At 36.6% G+C, this 19966-nt stretch overlaps 3 protein-coding genes and 1 long non-coding RNA gene across 14 annotated transcripts; 1 reads left to right on the forward strand and 3 right to left on the reverse strand.

The window, feature by feature from the left end:
- Positions 1-664: 664 nt before the first annotated feature.
- On the reverse strand, positions 665-5089 carry LOC119984251 (protein FAR1-RELATED SEQUENCE 6-like). Its single transcript, XM_038828117.1, has 6 exons — positions 5045-5089; positions 4446-4484; positions 3693-3761; positions 3066-3088; positions 1805-2955; positions 665-1662 (listed from the first exon to the last, which is right to left on the reverse strand). Exons 1-6 carry the CDS (start codon positions 5087-5089, stop codon positions 665-667), a joined length of 2325 nt encoding a protein of 774 aa, XP_038684045.1.
- A 1331-nt stretch (positions 5090-6420) lies between these two features.
- Positions 6421-12893, forward strand: LOC119983708 (protein MEI2-like 2). 11 transcript variants are annotated; one of them, XM_038827400.1, is made up of 13 exons: positions 6421-6510; positions 7469-7665; positions 7771-7858; positions 7940-8406; positions 8592-8750; positions 8837-8953; positions 9041-9192; positions 9962-10053; positions 10188-11133; positions 11225-11309; positions 11393-11461; positions 11650-11829; positions 12233-12893. In XM_038827400.1, exons 2-13 carry the CDS (start codon positions 7621-7623, stop codon positions 12347-12349), a joined length of 2517 nt encoding a protein of 838 aa, XP_038683328.1. In that variant the 5' UTR covers positions 6421-6510; positions 7469-7620; the 3' UTR covers positions 12350-12893. The 11 variants fall into 11 exon arrangements, with proteins under 11 accessions (XP_038683328.1, XP_038683331.1, XP_038683337.1 ...); XM_038827403.1 differs by having other exon boundaries at positions 6492-6510; positions 7567-7665; XM_038827409.1 differs by having other exon boundaries at positions 6492-6510; positions 7567-7608; positions 7718-7858.
- Positions 12894-13455: 562 nt separating this feature from the next.
- On the reverse strand, positions 13456-14301 carry LOC119984609 (AT-hook motif nuclear-localized protein 16-like). The gene has a single exon (XM_038828640.1). It carries the CDS (start codon positions 14299-14301, stop codon positions 13504-13506), a length of 798 nt encoding a protein of 265 aa, XP_038684568.1. The 3' UTR covers positions 13456-13503.
- Positions 14302-14643: 342 nt separating this feature from the next.
- On the reverse strand, positions 14644-17407 carry LOC119984610. Its single transcript, XR_005464940.1, has 3 exons — positions 17213-17407; positions 16248-16448; positions 14644-15250 (listed from the first exon to the last, which is right to left on the reverse strand). It is a non-coding gene; the product is annotated as an uncharacterized LOC119984610 (long non-coding RNA).
- Positions 17408-19966: the final 2559 nt, after the last annotated feature.

Below are 19966 nucleotides of genomic sequence, written 5' to 3' on the forward strand. Positions count from 1 at the left end.
TGAGATGAATAGATAGACATTACTAAACCTTATATGCACAAAGGCATGGTAGTTATAGATTTGTTCATACATAATAAATACATTACAAACCTCGTAGTGTGAGGAACATTTGATTTACGAACACAAATGGACCCCAGGAACCCATCTACAACAATTAAGTCAAATAAATTATAATAATCGCAGTGTAATAATAACGAATTCAACTTCCATGAAGAAACTGGTGAACAAATTCAACTGGGTCATAAAAACGAATGATATACACTATCATATTAGATTTTAATAAATCATTGACATAAAAAGGAAAAACCAAGAATTGAGAAGTGGATAACCATACACTACCGAAACATAATGTAATAAGTTACTGCCATGGATAGATATGTTAAATAAACTGTTAATTTATAATGCATTAAAAACAGTGATAAAAAAACACTACTAAAAACATAATGTATTTAGCTACTGGAATGATAACAACCGATAATTACACTGTTAATTCATAATGCATTAAAAACAGTGATACAAAAAACACTACTAAACATAATGTATTTAGCTACTTAAAAGGATGACAAAATATAATTACACTGTTAATTCATAACGCATTAAAAACAGTGATACAAATACGCTATTAAAAACATAATGTATTTAGCTACTGGAATGATAACAACACTCAACACCCTAGATCTCCATTTGTCCCAGATCCTCCAGCTGCGTTGCTCGTGTTACCACTATAATTTCTCTTGAAGACCTTCTTCTTCATCACACTGCGTGGACGTCCTTTCCCTCTTTTGATTATTGGATCATTAGATATTGAAGAACCCACTGTCAAAGAAGCAATCGGTATTTGCCTTGGAATTGTTGCCATGTTATTTATGCACCCTTCAATCCACTTTATGACGTTTGAATAATGGTGTTCATTTTCCGCCGCCAAGTCTGCCAACCGAGCAAATATCTTACACATATGATCATATAGGACTTGATCATTTGTGGTTGTCCACCCATCAAAGTTTATCTTCACTCGAGAATGACATCTTCTAACATCTTTCCTCCACCGCGGGAAGATGTAATATGCCGAAAGTAAATACTCATCATTTGCCAGAAGGACAATTATAGCATGTCTGCACAAAATACCCCTAAACTCAAAGTTCAAACAAGAACACCCAACGTTTAGTCCATCGTACATTACAGTGAACATAACTTTCTTCTTGCCACCTTCACCATAAAAAATGTCTTCATATAGAATGTATTGTGTCCCTAAATCAACGGTACACATTGACTTGATACCGCAATACATCATCCCACTCAATTCCTTCTGAAACTCTAAAAACTTCGCGTGGGTCAATGTGTTTTGCATTTGCATTTGCATTTCGTATTTTGTAACACACACTAACTTCTTGTTGGCTGAGTCAAAATCCGCCTGGCATTCCTTCTCAATTTTCTTCCTCAAAGCATTACTATATTGCTTGACAAATTGTTTCAACGTTGTCTTTGAGTTGACATAACCGTCAAAGAAAGCATTCATGCTCTCGCTCCGACCAGTTGTTGACATTCCGGCCCAAAAATATTTTTTTACGTAGATAGGAACCCACTTTTCTTTCTCCATGTACATATTATCCAGCCAATAATTACCATCCAGATTATGCAGGTAAATAAGCAGACTCCAATTATCTAAGAGAAAACAAAAAATTATAAGTTATATAAATGCATTTGATGTTCACAGTGTAATTAATTAATTACACTTTGAATTATATAGTGTATTTAATGCACTAAAAAATTGCCAGTAAGCTTAAATAAAAAAAAAAAAACTCACTTTCAAAATCTTCAATCCTATGTGAGTCATAAACAGCTTCAGCCAACATTCGCTTGATGGATTCATATTCACCATGTGATCCAAATTTCTCAGGGACCTTCTTCATGATATGCCATAAACATAATCTATGCCTTGTGTTTGGGAAAACAATTTCAATCGCATTCTTCATTGCCCTATCCTGGTCAGTTATTATACCATGAGGAGCAACACCACCCATGCACGCTAACCATGTCGTAAATAACCAAACGAATGTTTGAGTGTCCTCACTAGAGATCAAACCACAACCAAGAAGTATTGACTGCCCATGGTGATTCACACCAACAAACGGGGCAAATGGCATGTCATACTTGTTAGTTAAGTATGTCATATCGAACGTAACAATATCACCAAATTCATGATAAGCTGCCCTGCTGCGTGGATCTGCCCAAAAAACGTTCCTTAAACGTCCATCATCATCCCAATCTATCAATGAAAAAAACCCCTGATTATTAGCTTGCATTTTAAGAAAGTAATCATGTACGACATTAGCATCCCCTTCACCAAGGCGCAAACGTCTAGTCCTAGCAATACGGTTTCTAGTATCTCTCTCCAGAAATTGAATATTATCATGACCACCCGCACCAATGACAAATGAATTGAAACTCTTGTTCGGTCGAATTCCAGCAATATCATTAATTTCTAGTTGTCTTTTCACGGTCGGATTTATTTCCCTATTGCACACAAAGAATCTAGAATGACTAGGACTTAGATTGTGGTTGTGGACATCTTCAAACAATGTAATCTTCCATTTCCCATCAATAGAAAGTCTACCAACAAGCCTCCCCTTGCACTCATTCTTACTATAACCACGATGATTGACTGGATTCTTCGAACGTGATACAAATTTATCCGACCTCCCGCATGAAGATATCAGATATTTGTAATCACCATTCGCATCCTTCGTTAATGACCTCCTCTTGACTGAAAACCCATTTACTTGACCATATTCCTTGTAAAATTTAAACATCTCATCAACCGATTCAAACAACATTCCTACAACTGGAACATTCGATCCAACCGTCTTGGCACCAATTTCAACACAATCATTAACACAAGCAACTTGATTGATATTGATATGACTATCAATATCATCAAGTGAAACCATATCTTCACTGCAAAAAGAATATTGAAACATATACTTGTTAGGAAGAAATATAAATTAAGTAATTTATAACCATAATAACGCAAATAATATGTAGGAAAAAAATTAATGGACACTAACATTATGACACTATCATACCAGATCTGCAAGAAATAAAACACTGGCCTAAAAAGTAATACCAATGTATAACAAGGAAAATCTATATGTAATGAATAACTGGGATAAATACACTGGTTATTCGTAATGCATTAAAAACTGTTTGACAAATACATTACGCAAACATAATGTAATAAGCTACTGGCATGATAGAATTGGTATCCCAGTGATAAAGTCTCACCATCAAAGTAAGACCAATCTATTTATTAACAAATAAAAGATCTCTATACAATGAACAACTGGTTTAAATACACTGATTGCTAGCAATGCATTAAGAACTGGTTAACAAATACACTTTTGAAAACATAATGTAATAATTAAATGGGTTACAAAAGTTGGTATCTCAGTGCTAAAGTCTCACCATCAAAGTAAGACCAATCTATTTATTAACAAAGAAAATCTCTATACAATGAACAACTGGTTTAAATACACTGATTACTCGCAATGCTATAAGAACTGGTTAACAAATACACTTTCGAAAACATACTGTAATAATTATCTGGGTTACAAAAGTTGATATCTCCAATGATAAAGTCTCACCATCAAAGTAAGACCAATCTATCTATTTATTAACAAACAAAATCTCTATACAATGAACAACTTGTTTAAATACACTGAGTACTTGCAATGCATTAAGAATAACACAGTCTTCAACCACATCTAACTCATTTACAATAAATCAACAAAGAATAACATCAACATCTACCACACCCAATTCATTCTCAACAAAAACCATTCAGATCAAAAACATAAACTCCAGTTTTCATAAAAAAAAAAAGTTGAATAAGAGAATATGAACCTGGAACAACTAGGGAAACTCATAACTCGTAAGTATAATAGAACCAAAACCCTGCCAAAATAGAAACTTTCAGTTGATGAATATGTGCAACGTTTAACCGATTATTCACGTCTGCAACATCGCCCCATTCGAAAAAGATAGAAAGACAAATATTATTCTAGCCGGATTCGGAAAAGGGAGAGACACCCAGATGGTTCTAGCCGGAGTCGGAGAAGAACTGTGGTCGGAGATATCGTAAGATCTGCAAGATGAGAGACATAAGTTGGTAACGTATGATATTGGTTAACGTATAAGAGTGGACAACAGAGTTGTACTCAAGGAGAGATAAGCGGGAAAAGATGTGAGCTTTAGGGTTTTGTGTGTGTAAAATATCTATGTGGCATGCCTAGTTGACATGCCACATAGATTATGTAGATTATGTATACTAAATATTATTTATATGACATGCCACATAGATTATGTAGATTATGTATACTAAATATTATTTATATAAGTCATTTTCCAATAACAATAGATGACATATTTGGTAGCAGAACTCAACTGACAAGTAAGTAATCAGTGGAAACACCATTCTTTGATCCGATCTGTTTAAAAGTGGTACAAGTTTTTAATAGAAACAACATTTCAAACAGACTCCTTGAACAATCCTGAATTTCACTGTTGTCAACAATATAATATATTAATAATATTCCTCCAACATACTCATCATATATATATATATATATATACTACGTACGACCAATTACAAATGCCACCAGAATTATGCAAAGCTAAGAATAAAGAAATGTAATTAAAGTGATTAGTTTACGGTACTTGTTATATGAAAATTTTCAAGGAACGGATATTCCTTCCTCTGCCTTGTTACTTGTAACTTGTAAGACATAACCCTCGATATATATATAATCACTACTAAATCTGGGAATAATGATTACGCATGCCTCAACAATTTAAATATAGTGAAGAGACTTGAACTTCTGAGCAAAAACAAAATAAACGATCCCCGGAGGACATAGAGCCATACCAGTATTCAAAGTAAAAAACTTACATTTGATGCAATGTTAGAATTACTTGGATTTCTTTTGTCTTACTTAGAATGGGAATTAAAGGGGTTTTGATATTGAAATGACAGAGTTGAAATGCATACCAGTAAAGGAGGAGGCAGGCATGGGATCGCAATTGACAGTCCCATCGAGTATCAAATATCAATGCTTTCCCAAAGCTATTAGTTGAACGACAACGACATTGCATGTAAGGGATTATCCATCCATTAAGTTGTGGGTTCGAATCTTATCCCCTCGTCAAATTTCTGTTTCAAGGAAAAAAAAAAACGCTCTAAGACATGTAATAGTATGCTTGTGGTAAGGAAGATTACTATAAAATCACAAAGCAGCAGCATACATATAGAATTAATGCTTATACATCCATGGAGTTTTCAGTTTTTGATTGGTGGGGTATCTCCCGATGGGTTGGACTGAATCTAACCACTTTTATTTTTTAAAAAATAAAATAAAAAGAATCTATCCACTTTTGCCGAAGTAGTGACCCCTCACTATTTTCATAGAACAAAAATGACATGTAGCCCATTAATTTGGTTGCTCATGGGAGTCCACTAGGTTTATTCCATTGATTTAACATAGATTCTATTGTTTTTAAAAGCATAGTCGATAATTGATTGTTTTAGTTATGAATTCATTGTTTTTGAAAATTCCATTGAAAAAAATAATGAAATTAAGAAATTTCATTGAAAAAAACAATGGAATTAAGATTTATCCGATAAAACTCATCGACAATGAATCCTTTTAGAAAGAGCTTTATGTGTTGATTCTAAATATGTAATTTTTTTAAAAATCTAACATGTATTTTGAGAGTTAAAACTTAAAACGTTTTAAAATTTTATTTAAAATACTTGGGCTCCCATGGATTACCTAACACTACTCTTCATAGAAAGAGCGAAAAATCGGCTACATTAAAATTCATTCACTCCTTTCTTACACGCAAATCTCATTGGCTCCCATAAACTAATTTTGTCTCTTTTTATTCAATTCAATATCACATTTTTCTCTAATCACATCATGGCATGTCCCCACTGCAAAGCCTAAACTCCCCCATTTTACAGCTACCACTCTCATCTCAATAATAATAATTATGATTTCTTTTTAAATTATACGAAAAAGAACTCGAGATCTCTATAAGACATCATACATATGAGTACCATACGAGCTACTCATGATTCTCCTAATTATGAATCTTTTCATAACTCCGGAATGCCATTATCTTCATTTTTTTATTCTTCTAAATACCATAATTAACTGCTAACATTTAATATAGCGTAAAATATTGACAACTGGCCAATGTGGATTAATACTCATTTTAATATTTAAAATGTTTTCATGCCTATTGTGTCAACGGACTCCAAAAACAATTCAAATCCAGCGAATTCTGATATGTAGAGTAGAGAGCGTAAAAAAATAAAATATATATATATATATATTAATAATAAATAAATCCAAAAACAAAATAAAATAAAGGTCGTCGGACAGAGAAGCAGAGAAAGCTTAATTTAGTGCCGTGTTTGTTGTTGGTATCTCTCCCAATAATTTCTCCGTAGTGGTACACTCCGCTCTCTCCAATCATTCTCCGTTTTCAGTGTTTTTAATTTTAGTTTTGATTCTAATTTTCGTGTTTCATTTTCCCTCTGTGCGTGCATTGAGAGGAGTATAAGAAACAAATATCTCTGCTTCTACGAAACTCTCTCTCTGTGTGACACTATAAAGTAATCTTTTAATCAAGACAAATAAACTTTGTTTGGAATTTGCAAGAAATCCATTTCCAATGCCCTTCCAGTGTTTGTTTCTTTCTTTTTTTCTTATCGAGGTATACTCTCTCTCTAATTTTCCATTCTAAATGTGATTCTTACTCTATGGGTTGTTTCTACGGTTTGTTTTTTATATTGGCTTTCACTGTTCCCGATCATGTCTGCGCACAAGCGATGGTATAAGTGGAATTTTGGGTGATTGTTTAGGAAGAAGTAAGTGATGTTGGGATCGATTGGGTTTTTGGTTGGTGGGTATTCCTGGGTGTGCCGAAAGTGGCCATCTTTCGGTTTTTGATTGAGTTTTTGAGTGGGGCTGACTTACTATTAGCGGTATTTCGTAAGCTGCTATGTGATTATTTGTTCCCTTTTTGTGCTTTGATCTTGTTTATTTTGCTTGTATAATTCGAGTTTTGACCTAATTTACTTGTTTGATATGGGTTCTGGGAGCATTTGACATGGGTAAATGTTAGTTATTGGGTTAGATTTTCATTCAATTCGTATTATTGGTAACTCGTTGTGGAAACAGATGGGTTTAAGAAATTTTCTGGTTGATGTGTTCTTTTTTGCCCTTTTTCTCCCTAATATCTTGGACTATTTGGCTGTCTCACGTAAAGAATCGACCTGACTGTTTAAGTTTAAACTCAGATATATCTTTCTTTTAACTCAATTCCTGATAAAATCTGCTGTGGTCTATACATTTAGTATCTGGTCTATGGGTTTTGACTACCATATGATTATCTCTATTTATTGAAGCTACGCTTTATCTGTCTGCGCATATGCTATTGGATTCGAATTGAGAGTTTAATGATTACTTGGCTTCTGGTTTTTCCCAACTTTACCTGTGTAAGCAGTAAGTAATTGGCTGGACCAGAATTCTAAGGATCGGATATCAGGTTAGTCTGCAGATGCTGTATCTTCTCCTGGTGAAAGCTAATATATCAGATATGAGTGTATGTTATGTACTTAGATATATCTTTCGCAGCATCGTATGTCTGTTTGTAGGTTGGTCTAATGCGCCATCGGCTAATATGGAAATGGTGACCAATTGTGTTTAGGAAATCCCACATAAACGTATGGCATATCAAGCATCCAATGATGCAAGCTTGTTCTCTAGCTCATTGCCCGTGCTTCCACATGAGAAGTGTACGTCTCCAGCTATTGTTACAAGGTTTCTTGGTTCCTGTTATGGGGTAACTTCTAAGATTTTATTTTGCCAACATGCAGTGAACTTTGCTGATTTGGAGGATCATGGTCAATCTCTTGATGATAGCTCGCCTAACTTAGGGAAATTTAATGAAGACGAAAGTAAAGATGAACTTGAAGTTGTTGAACAGAATGCAATTGGGAACTTACTTCCTGATGACGAAGAGGAGCTTCTTTCTGGCATAATGGATGATTTTGATTTTAGTGGGTTGCCTAGTCAGCTGGAGGATTTGGAAGAATATGACCTCTTCGGAAGTGGAGGCGGGATGGAATTGGATTTTGAAGCTCAAGAGAAGTTTAGTATTGACATGTCAAAGCTACACATATCAGATGGGGTTGCTACAAACGGCATTGGCAATTATGCCCTTTCAAATGGTATGGGGAGTGTGAGTGGGGAGCATCCGTATGGAGAGCATCCATCTAGAACATTATTTGTCCGGAATATCAATAGCAATGTGGAGGACTATGAATTGAGAGCTCTCTTTGAGGTAACTTCACATAACCTTAGCCAGTAGTAATTGCTTGTTTCCTTCCTGTCCCTCCCTCGCTTCAGTCAACTTCTTGCAGTTCAAGAGAGTATAATGTCATTTCTGAATCATTTTCCTTTGTTGTGTGCAACAAATGTGATTATAGTCTGAAATATTGCTTATGTTCAAACTGGTGTTTGCTGTAGCAATATGGGGATATTCGAGCTTTATACACTGCATGCAAGCACAGGGGCTTTGTTATGATATCATACTATGATATTCGAGCAGCTCGCCACGCAATGCATGCATTACAAAATAAGCCCCTGAGACGAAGAAAGCTAGACATTCATTTTTCAATTCCGAAGGTTTGAGATAGCGTAGTTTCTACGTTTTGTTTGAAACTGTTGATTATCAGCATCCTTATCAAAGAGTTCTTTTACCTACATATCAGGATAATCCATCGGAGAAAGATGTGAATCAAGGAACTCTTGTAGTGTTCAACTTGGATCCTTCAGTATCAAATGATGACATCCGTCAAATTTTCGGGGCTTACGGAGAGGTTAAAGAGGTAGAAGCTTCTTGTATATAATCTTTAATTGCTTTGTGCATGTCTTCCCATTAAGCTAATTCTTTAATTTTTTACTGCAAAATTCAGATCAGGGAAACACCTCACAAGCGGCACCATAAATTCATTGAATACTTTGATGTCAGAGCGGCAGATGCAGCTCTCAAAGCATTAAACCGGAGTGACATAGCTGGAAAACGTATTAAGCTTGAACCTAGCCGGCCTGGTGGAGCACGTAGAAGGTAAATACTGAGTCGCTGTCTTGTCTGTTGGCTTTATCACAAATTTCTGAGGCATTAATGCTTTCTGGGCTTCTTTCTTGCCATCCAACCCTTACTGAAAGGGTCATTCTTTCTTCTGAGTACCACGTTGATTGATTTAGGTGAAATATTTTATTAATTATTAATCAGAGATAATTGGGTTCCGTATGGTTCTTCTGCTGAAAAGGTTCTATAATGATAATCAGAATATTTTCTTTTAGAAGGTGGTATGACTTCCGTTATGCACCATTTAAATTGGCTGAGTGATATGTGACTTGCATCTGTTAAATTGTGAGGACTACATGCAAGATCGTCTTGGTATAATTTGGAATTATTATTGGTGATTAGATGCAGAGTTGCATTCATACGGTGCATGCAATTCATAACCATTGTGCTGTCAAGAGAATTTCCTGCTGAAACACAGATGTTCCAGGAGTTGCATAGTTTTTTTTCGCCTTTCTAAGTGAGAAATACAACTGCATACATAGGTTTTTACGTCTTTCTAAGTTGGAAATACAACTGCATACCGAATTTCTGAATAAGCAATGGTTAAGACTTAAGATTGCAAGCATATGGCTCTTTTTTGTGTACGTCGGGATGTGTAACTGTCTTTATTTTGCTTTGGGATCCCTGGATAATCCTCCCATTTTATATTTTATATTTTCTTTTTATTGTTTATTTGTTTTGCTTCATCAGGGTATTAAATTGTGTACTTTGTGAATATAGCTAAGAATACATTTTTTGTGTTTAGCTTGATGCACCAACTGAGCCGAGAGCTAGATCAAGATGAAGCTCGAACTTTTAGGCATCAAGGAGGCTCACCTGTGGCCAGCTCTCCTCCTGGTAAATATATTTTGAAAGTTCATTTTACTGAAAAAGTTTCTGCTACCCTTTGGCAACATTTTGCTGTCAGTTTCTTATCTTCTTATTGAAAGTTCATTTTGGATTATAAGTAAATTCCAGCATGGCAATGACAGGTAACTGGGCACTATTTGGCAGCACCGTTGAACATAATCCTTTGAAAAATTTTAGTAAATCTCCAGGTGTGGGATCTCTCAGCCCTGTAAACAGCAATAATTTGCCTGGGTTAGCTTCAGTTCTTCCAACTCATGTGTCTAACTTTGGAAAGATTGCACCTATTGGTAAGGATCAAGGAAGGGCCAACCACGCAAACAACATATTTACGAATATTGGGTCCACTCAAGGAGCAATTTATCAGCATTCTCATTCCTTTCCTGAGCAAAAGCTAAGCACAAGTGCTGGGCTCATATCTGCTTTTGGCGAATCAAATTCAGGTTCACCCGGTATTGGAACCCTTTCCGGTCCTCAGTTTCTATGGGGAAGTTCGAATCCCCAATCCGAGCTTGGCGGTTCTTCTGCTTGGCCAAAATCATCTGCGGGGCACCCTTTCATATCAACTGGGAGAGGGGTTGGTTTTCCATACACTAGTCAGCATGGTTCTTTCCTTGGTTCTCGTCATCACGTGGGATCTGCTCCTTCTGGTGCCCCTCTTGACAGGCATTTCGGCTTTTTTCCAGAGTCACCAGAAACATCTCTCAGGAGCCCAATTGCATATGGGGGGATGGGTATAAATCACAATAATGGAAGTTATATGATGAGCCTAGGTACTCGTTCTGCGATGGGTGCTGGTGTTACCATTCCTGGCAATATGGGTGAGAATGGTCCACCAAGTCTTCGGATGATGTCATTGCCAAGGCACAATCCTACCTTTATTGGGAATGGTTCATATTTAGGACCTGGATTAACCAGTAATGAGGGGTTGGCTGAACGTGGTCGAAGTCGGCGGCTAGATAATGGTGGTAATCAAATAGATAGCAAGAAGCAGTATCAGCTTGATTTGGACAAAATCATAAGCAGGGAGGATACTAGGACTACATTAATGATTAAAAACATCCCTAATAAGTAAGATTCATTGATTATCTTTGTGGAACAAGTATGACACTGTTAGGTTCCTGTAGATTGCTTGATAAATGCTGTTATTGACTTTCTTTAGGTACACTTCCAAGATGCTACTGGCTGCTATTGATGAAAAACACAAGGGTACCTATGATTTTCTCTACTTGCCTATTGATTTTAAGGTAAATATGCACATGTGGAGAACTTATGTCTAGTATCTTGTCCAAATTGAATCACTCTAAAAGTAAAACTTGTCTGGTTGCAGAATAAATGTAATGTGGGTTATGCCTTTATCAACATGGTGTCTCCTTCACATATCATCCCTTTCTATGAGGTTCAAATTCTGGTCCCTGTACTATGTAATATTATAATCTAAAAAGTCTATACTTTGTTAAATTTTCTTAGGAATTACACAGTATGTGTTATTAGTCGGAATGGTGAGCTATAAATCCGTGCAGTTTTGGCCTGTTTATATGGGGTCCCTTGAGTTTTTCCAGAACTTAAACCATAAAATTTGTGCAGGCATTCAATGGGAAGAAGTGGGATAAATTTAACAGTGAAAAAGTTGCTTCATTGGCATATGCACGGATCCAGGGCAAGGCTGCCCTTGTGACACACTTTCAGAATTCAAGCTTGATGAACGAGGATAAACGATGCCGGCCAATTCTCTTCCAGTCAGAGGGCCTTGAGATTGGTGATCAGGTTACTAATCTGTACACGCTCTTGTTTTTGTTGTCAGGATAAGTTTGCCGGCCTTCAAAATTTGGGATTTTCCGTGGGAATCTGTTGCATTACGTTTGAAATGTGGATCTTCTTTATTAGCTACTTGCGTCTAAATCAAGGGAAAAGTTATATAGCGACATCTAGGGAAAAAGAAGAAGGAAAGGGGACCTAATAATAATGTGACTTAGTTGGCATACATAAAAGATAACAGCAAAAGTGATTTAAATGTAAAAGCTGCCATTGCCTCTCAGAATTCTGGTTGTAAATGTTTTGCATTATGCTGTTTTGGTGAATAGGGGCTTATTTTGAATGTTCTAGTATTTTCTTGGTTATGCTATTATACTATCTGGTGGGTATTGAGTATTGTTTATGGAATGTCCAGGAACCTTTTCTATCTGCAAATTTGAACATTTGTATTCGTCAGCCTGATGGGTCTTACTCTGGGGATTCATTGGATAGCCCAAAGGGCAGCTTTGATGAGATGCTGGAGCAGAGCTAACACTTCATTGGAGACTTCAGTTTAACAAGTGACGACTAGGAGTTCTAACTACTGTATAGATTTGTGTAAAGGTTACAAGAGATGCCATGTCATGATGTTTCTGAAGAAAGTTCCGGAAGGAATGGCAACAGAGCATTTTTGTTCATAAGCAGGGCAACACATTGTCACTTAAGCGGTGGAGAATAATAAGATGTAGCATGTATAGCTGACGATTGTGAGTCTCTTGTGCAGAACCCGAATGGCTCACCATGTCTCCTCAAGCTCCTCTTATCTTTCAGTTTCTGTAATGATTTTCTTGATTCCATTTGCAAATATGGTTCCATGTGTATATGCATCAGGTATCTTTAAGATCAGGGGTCATTAGGCTGTTACCAAAAATGTACGTAAGGGAGATCAACAGACCCTGTTCATCAGTCCTTTTAAGTCTTAAGACTCTTTAACATTGTTAGCATTGTTATATACTCGAGCAGACGGATTATGGATGGCTGCAAAGTTGTCTATTGGTTCTCTGTCACTCTCTGTTAAATGCTTGAAATTCGTCAAATATGTTAATAGGTTGTTTTAACCAAGAGTTGCATCTTTTTCGTGGTTTGAACCTTTCAGTTGGCCTCTGTTGAGCACCATATTTGAAACATTTCATTACTCTTGCAACTAATCGGTGGTAGCTTTGCCAAACAACGTCAGGAGCCACAGTTAAAATGATAGCAAAATTGAAAATGGACACCAGTTAAAATCCGCTTAATGATGTTTGGAGTGATTAAAGAAATTCTTATCCCCTTGAATTCATTGATTCGTTGAGGGTTGATGTATAATCAGTTCAAATCACGGAAGGAGTGAAGGCTGCAAACCTTAAGTTTGTGTTGATGCCATTGAGGCCAGAATTTTATGTAATTTACACACTGTATATCAGAATCAGAACAAATGTTTTAGATGTAAAATTCTTTTACAAAGAGAAATTATAGAGGACAGAGACAAACTCTATTGAATATTGATGGACAATTAGACAGTGTTTTCTAAGGAGATTTGGCAGGTGAAGTTACAAAGCTAATGCTATCAATAGAAAATTAAATATGCTGGAAATGATGCTTCGTAACATACGTAGAATATAAAGACCCTGAAACAACATAGAACTTGTCAATTTGATGAACAACAGATCAGGATTTTGACATGGTTCGTCCTGGAGCCCAACTGTATATCTCAGGAGGCATAGTGCCATTAGTGAGCAAGTTCTGGGGCATCCCAAATAAATCTGAAATGTCAAGATGGTGGTGACGACCGTTCTGATAATGCTGATTCTGCACAGCTGCGGCAATGTCATCATCATCCAGTGGCAAACGATCAAAAGTTGCATTCATGAACGATGCAGCCATGATCACAACAGGGCCTGAAGCAATGAGTGCACCAACAACACCACCACCAACCACCTGCCCCTGAGCCCCTGCTAAGTAAATGGTTAAACCTGTGATTCCTGGTGGGGCTGGTGGGGGTAAGATGGATCCAAGCAATGAGAGAATCTCGAACCTGCCATGGAGGGTCACAATAGCCCCCTGCGAGGCAGGTTGCCGTAGCATAACATTGGTTACACACCCACTTCCACTAAGGACACAAATTCCTCTTTGCTTTCTTCTAGCAAAGTTCACTAAAGACTCGCTTACATCACAGCCTGAGCTCACTTCCATGGCATGAGCCCTGAGCGCATTTGCACTGTCTCTAGTGACAATAATGGGTGGTTTTGGCTTATTTTTAGAGCCGGCTGGCCTGCCACGGGGGCGTCTAATGCTCTCACCCTCAGCTGCTGATGAAACTGGTGGCACAGCCTTGGGCACTTTTGGAGCCATGAGGACTGCATCAGTGCCAGGCCTATGGTGATTAACCTTCTCTGCTTCTTGGTTTCGGTCCATTATATTTTTCATGCCCACTTGAGGAACAGTTAGGTCCGCGCCTCCAGCCATTCATTCATCAACCAGAGCACACACTGATCCAATTGTTCACAAACAACTTGCAGGAATTCTATTCATCATGTGTGCTTTAAGTAGCGGAGTCGTGCCAATAATTTTATTACAAAAACTAGAAAGAATGATTGAAGATTAGGCGGCAGTTAAGTATCACCAACCTTTAAATTAACCGTATTTTTAGGCTTCCCACTTCTACCTCCCAACTTACTTCCTTCATGTCAATTGCCTTCTCCAACAGATACACTATCTTATACAAATATTCACCCCAAGCAAAAGTAGAGTTTAAATGAGTAGATGGCCATAGTTTGGGTGGTAAATACGTACCCAAAATATTAAAAATGGAACCATGCAATCTGAATTTGATGTGATATGCAAGAATTGAATACCGTGCACAGCAGAACCGCACGACTTATTGAAAAACGCAAGACACTAACAACTGAATTTAGGAAGTAATCACATTCAATTATCTAAACAACCATAAATCTAACCCGCATTATGACACTGCCAAACTTTATTTGCCGCTTTAAAGCTCACTGAAAAAAGGGAAAAGAATCGAAGATCAGCAACTATGCAGCCAAGTTTGGTGTGATTAATCGTATAGCCCAGAACTGAAAATCATTAGCTGAGCTGCCAAAATTTGGAGGAGCTGATTGGATGAAGGATTATGAGTTTTGACGCCTTCGCTGCCAAAATTGGTGTACTTCTTGTGACGATGGCTCTTGATTACCATGTAATATAAAATCCCTGAAGTTCTGTAGTTTCTGTTCCTGTGTAATTTCTATTTGAGAAGGATAGAAATTCAGGTACCCTGCCGTTCCATAAGTCTTTGAAGACTGCTGGCCTAATTGATATGCTGAAAGCTGTTGATTTTGTCTCATGATGCTGGAATATTTGCTGTCCAAATCATTTGACCTGGAGCATAATCCCCAGCGGAAGAGCTACCATTCTGGTAATAAAACAAATGAGAAACAAGCATAAAAACTTATGTTCAAAAGACAAACAAGACGGGACTTTAGACTCCTAAATTTTTGTATATATCATCATCATCATCTAAGCCTCTTATCTGAAAATTTTGGAGTCGGCTATATGAGTTTATGAGAAAATGAACTACAATCTACTATGTGTATTCGTTTCTGCCATTCATTTCTACTTAGGATCATACTTTCATCTACCCGAATCCATATCATTTTTTACTACCTCGAGCCATATCTTTTTACTCTTCGCTTGCTACTCTCTCATATATAAATTCTCTCGATTTTCCTGACCGTCGCGTTGCTATCTCTATGTTGTACATGTTCATACTATCTTAAACAGTTTTCTCGCAACTTATCTTCAATCGGTGTCACTCATACTTAGATCTAATAATATCATTTTTTATTTTATATTCCCTTGTGTGACCACACATCCAAAGAATCATTTGCATTTCTGCTATATGCATTTTTTTTGGGATATGTTGTCTCTTAATACCTCAACAATTAGAACCATACATCATCTCGGGTCATATAGCTGACTTAGGAATGGGGAGTGATCTGATGACATAATCCCTAGTCCTTCAACTGAGAATAAGATACAGTCCAGCAAACATTCACTTAAGAAAGGGAATAACCGTCAAAAACATGAATCAAGCTTTAAAGTTTCCAACCTCCTTACATCCACTAAGCTGCAGATGCTACTGGACCTCAATTCAGTAAAAATTAAAACTGTGAGTGAAATTATACTCTTATACTCAAACATTATTGTCTTGAGCAGGTGGAGCTAATTACTTTTATCATTTGGAAATCTCATACCTTACAAGTGAAAGCTTATTCTTCGCCTTGAGCATGGAATTGCAAGTAATTGACATGATTTCATCGTAGCAATTCAATGTATATAATTGAGCAAGGAATATGATAATGCTCCAAATCAGAAAATTCCACATAAATGACTACCACGCCATTGTATACCTCAGTAAGTTTTACAGAAAGCTTATCAAGCAATCCAAAGACGACTCTTTGATCTTTCCATAGTCTGCATAACCTTCTTCTTCTGAAAAAGTAGCTCCCTCGCATCATCCTCATTCCCAGTATGAACACGGACAGTTACTTGGCGTTTAAGGCTTTCTGCTGCCTCAGACAATCGCAAGAGTCTCATTCTTGCTTTCTTTGCTGAATTGACAAGAAAGAGTTACAATCATCTCAAAAAAGAAAAACCAAAGTGGCAGAAACAACCCAACACATCTTCCAAACCAATCCACTCTCTTTCACAACCTCCCACCGTGAAAGGAAAAAAAAAAAGAAAAGAAGAAAAATAACAGAAAATAAATGAAATGCTTCCTGCTTAGGTTAAGTTATACAAGCAAGCAATGGGAGAGCATTGAAATAGTTACACTTAAGCAGCAGTCCATCATCTTCTTTGAAACTCTGAACCAACAGTTCAAACAAATAACCATAAACATCATCATCAAAACCTTGTCCCAAAACATTTTGGGATCTGCTGAATGAGATAGGTTAAATATGCTAATGAAAACAAAAGAGCAATTAGTTGGAAAACCAGGTAAAAAAAAGAACATAAAAGGATAAATGCACATCTGAGCATCTTTCACCTAGCATTCATATCGAATCAGTGAAACACCTTGCCCATTTCTGCCTTGACATTTTCCAACACTAAGAAAGTTGAATTTTGCAGGAAAAACAGGTTATTAATTTTCTCGGAGCTCAGCAACAGGAATTTATCATATTTTGATAAATCTATTCTCCAAGAGTCTTGGTTTTAAGCTCTATCCTTTCCTTACACTGGAAAACAGACTCAAACCCTCATAATACCCATCCAATATCAGTCTCAACAGCAAGAAGAATATATTTTCCAAATTTAGTTTAGAATAGTAAGATGATTTTGTAGTGGAAAGAGCAAATGAATAGAGTTGATTTACCTTTGGCTCTGGTGCTCTCTGCTTCTGTGTGAAGTTGGGTTCAAAGCTGCTAGTGTGTTAATCTTGGTATTGGAAACCACGAACATGGGTCTCAGCACAGGCCTCCACGATGCCACCATTACAATACTACCACACGAAGCTCAATTCTCATCTCTCCTCCCTAAACCAGAAAATTTTTGGAGTGCACTTAACAAAGGTTTTCTTAATAAAATTCAGAGAGTGTGACTAACGCTACCTTAATACTTAATAGAACGTGTGAATAGGCTGGGCTTCGATAGCCAATTCGGCCCATTCTCAGCCCATATTGTTGTTCACTAATTAAAACAATTTGGAAGTTTTGGACACCCTTATTAATTACTTGCTAAACCTCTCATGTTATGTTTATCCATGACAGTACAACACTATATATGTGTGTGTGTTTTTTCATTGAATGGTTATATTATATATGCATATGTATATACATAGAAAATGAATGGGCTCCATGTTTTCTCTCAAGGCATGAATGAACACCCCACAAAATGTGAGGTTTTCAGCTCCTGTCAATACTCAATCGGACTGATGCCAACAAAACAAACTCCTTATGTTTGAACTTTGAAGGTTGGACGCCTGTGTGTTGTGTGGCCCATTGTAATTCATTAAAATAGGATAGCTTTAGTCACACTCCGGTTTTTTCTAAAGACACCCCAATCTAAGTTGATCATCCCTTGTAAAAATCAGTTGACGGGGTGTCTTTAAAAAAAACCGGGGTGTGACTAAATTTACCCTTAAAATAAGCATGTCTCTCCTTTTATGGGCTTTGGTAAGATGAGCCTATCAAATATCGGGCCCACTTGACAGGACTGGAACAAGATTCTGAGCCCATGAGGGCATCTAAATGACCACCACGCAGCAGCTATCAAATGTCATCTAAAATTATTAACAGTAACACTTCATCACCCAAAATCTGACCCACATTTAATCCTCATTTAATGTGTTGGATGTTAAGTTAATCTTATATGTGTGTGTATAATTCATGACTATATCATGTGCCACATCGATGTGGGGATAAAATGAGGATCTCTTATGTTTTGGTTTTTTTCTTTAAATTTGTTCTTGATTCTCGATTTTTATTTTATTGTACTGTTTCTGAGGTTGGATCCTCCTTATGTAATATATGCTCGGTTGTTTTAATATAAGTGTTCTTATTTTCAAAAAATAAAATAAAAATGGGGGTCCTATGTTTTGAAAGAGCAATAAATAAACAGGAGTGTAATGATTATTGAAAGAGCAAAATTTAATAAACAGATGATCAATAATATTGTTGCCAAACAATTTGTAGTTGTTGAAAGTAACACATCAAGTAGGTAATCTCCAAGGAAAACATATCTTTGCCGTTGAAAGAGATAATTAGTTTTCTATTATTATGGGAAATCCTTGTCTATATCTCATCGCATCTAGACGCTAATGTAGTGCGTCGTTTGTGGGAGTCAAGACGTCCTAATATGTCCTCGCTCATTTTTTTAAGCAACTCGTCCTACACAAAGAACACCTCAACGAAGTTCTCATTTTTACTCATATTTATAAGTTTGACAAAATTTCTCGTTGGCTACGGACTTATTGCAACCCTTTCTTTTATTCAATCTTGGAACCGACTGCAAGTGTAAGTGGATAGAGTTTATGTAGAACTATTAAATACAATTTTAATATGTAGGCATATTCTTATTACTCAAATAATAAAGAAGCTCGGACAAAAAAAAATAATAACAATAATAAAGAAGCTGGTGTTGACTTGATGATTCCACCAAGTCTTTAAGTCTTAACAGAACTTTTAGTGGTTGGAAACAGTCCATAATGGTTCAAAAACTTCAAAGGTCCCCTACCCGTTTTGAAATCCTTTCACATTCCAAATTGAACTGAACTTGAAATCTTACAATTATAAGATTAACTTATTATATAATGTGGGGCAGGAGCTTGTTGATTATATATTAGTCTAACTCTTCTTCTTTTTTTCAATTTGTCAAAATGGAATATCGTCTCCCACTTGTAGATCTAATGCTTGTTTTCTTTTTCTACTTTTCTTTTTGTTTTTAAAAATATCTTCATCACATTCTATAGATAATTGCTGGATGTATCCATGACTATATAACAACATGCACGCAAAGTCAACAATCTCAAGCTCTTCAGTCTTCATTGTGGGGCGTTACTATTATTTTATTCGCCCAAAAAAGAAACAAAGGTCTCACTCACACCCATTTATATATCACCATCCATATATACATATGTATATCGATCGTCAAATCCTGTATTAGATTGGACATACATAGCCACTCATTCGGCCTTGCCATTATCTCCCTCTAACTGTACTATTATAGACATAAATTAAGTTGTCAATTTTAGTTCTCGTGATCGAGGTCGTACCTGGAGCATGCCATATGATATGATGATGAGACTCTCCATTAAAGCACAAATCAACCAACTTGCAATCGATCAGCAAATAACACTAGCTACCCTCTTTCTTTTCGATCTTTTCTTTTATTTTTCCTTATCAGAGTCCTTGATGGGTTAGATGTTTGTGATTTTAGTATCTCACTTTGATCAGAATCATGGTTTAGGACAAAAAGAAGAAGAAAAACAGGAGCAGAGACAGACAGCATGGATGGAAGAGTTTGACCAAGCCTTGCTTGTTCTTGAGGAAAACAAAGTTTGCCGCAATATGTATGTATTGATGGTAACGGCGATATTGTATGAGAAAGCCGAATCAGCACAAAACGCGCG

This window comes from Tripterygium wilfordii, chromosome 18, assembly GCF_013401445.1.
Source record: "Tripterygium wilfordii isolate XIE 37 chromosome 18, ASM1340144v1, whole genome shotgun sequence".
Lineage (NCBI taxonomy): Eukaryota > Viridiplantae > Streptophyta > Magnoliopsida > Celastrales > Celastraceae > Tripterygium > Tripterygium wilfordii.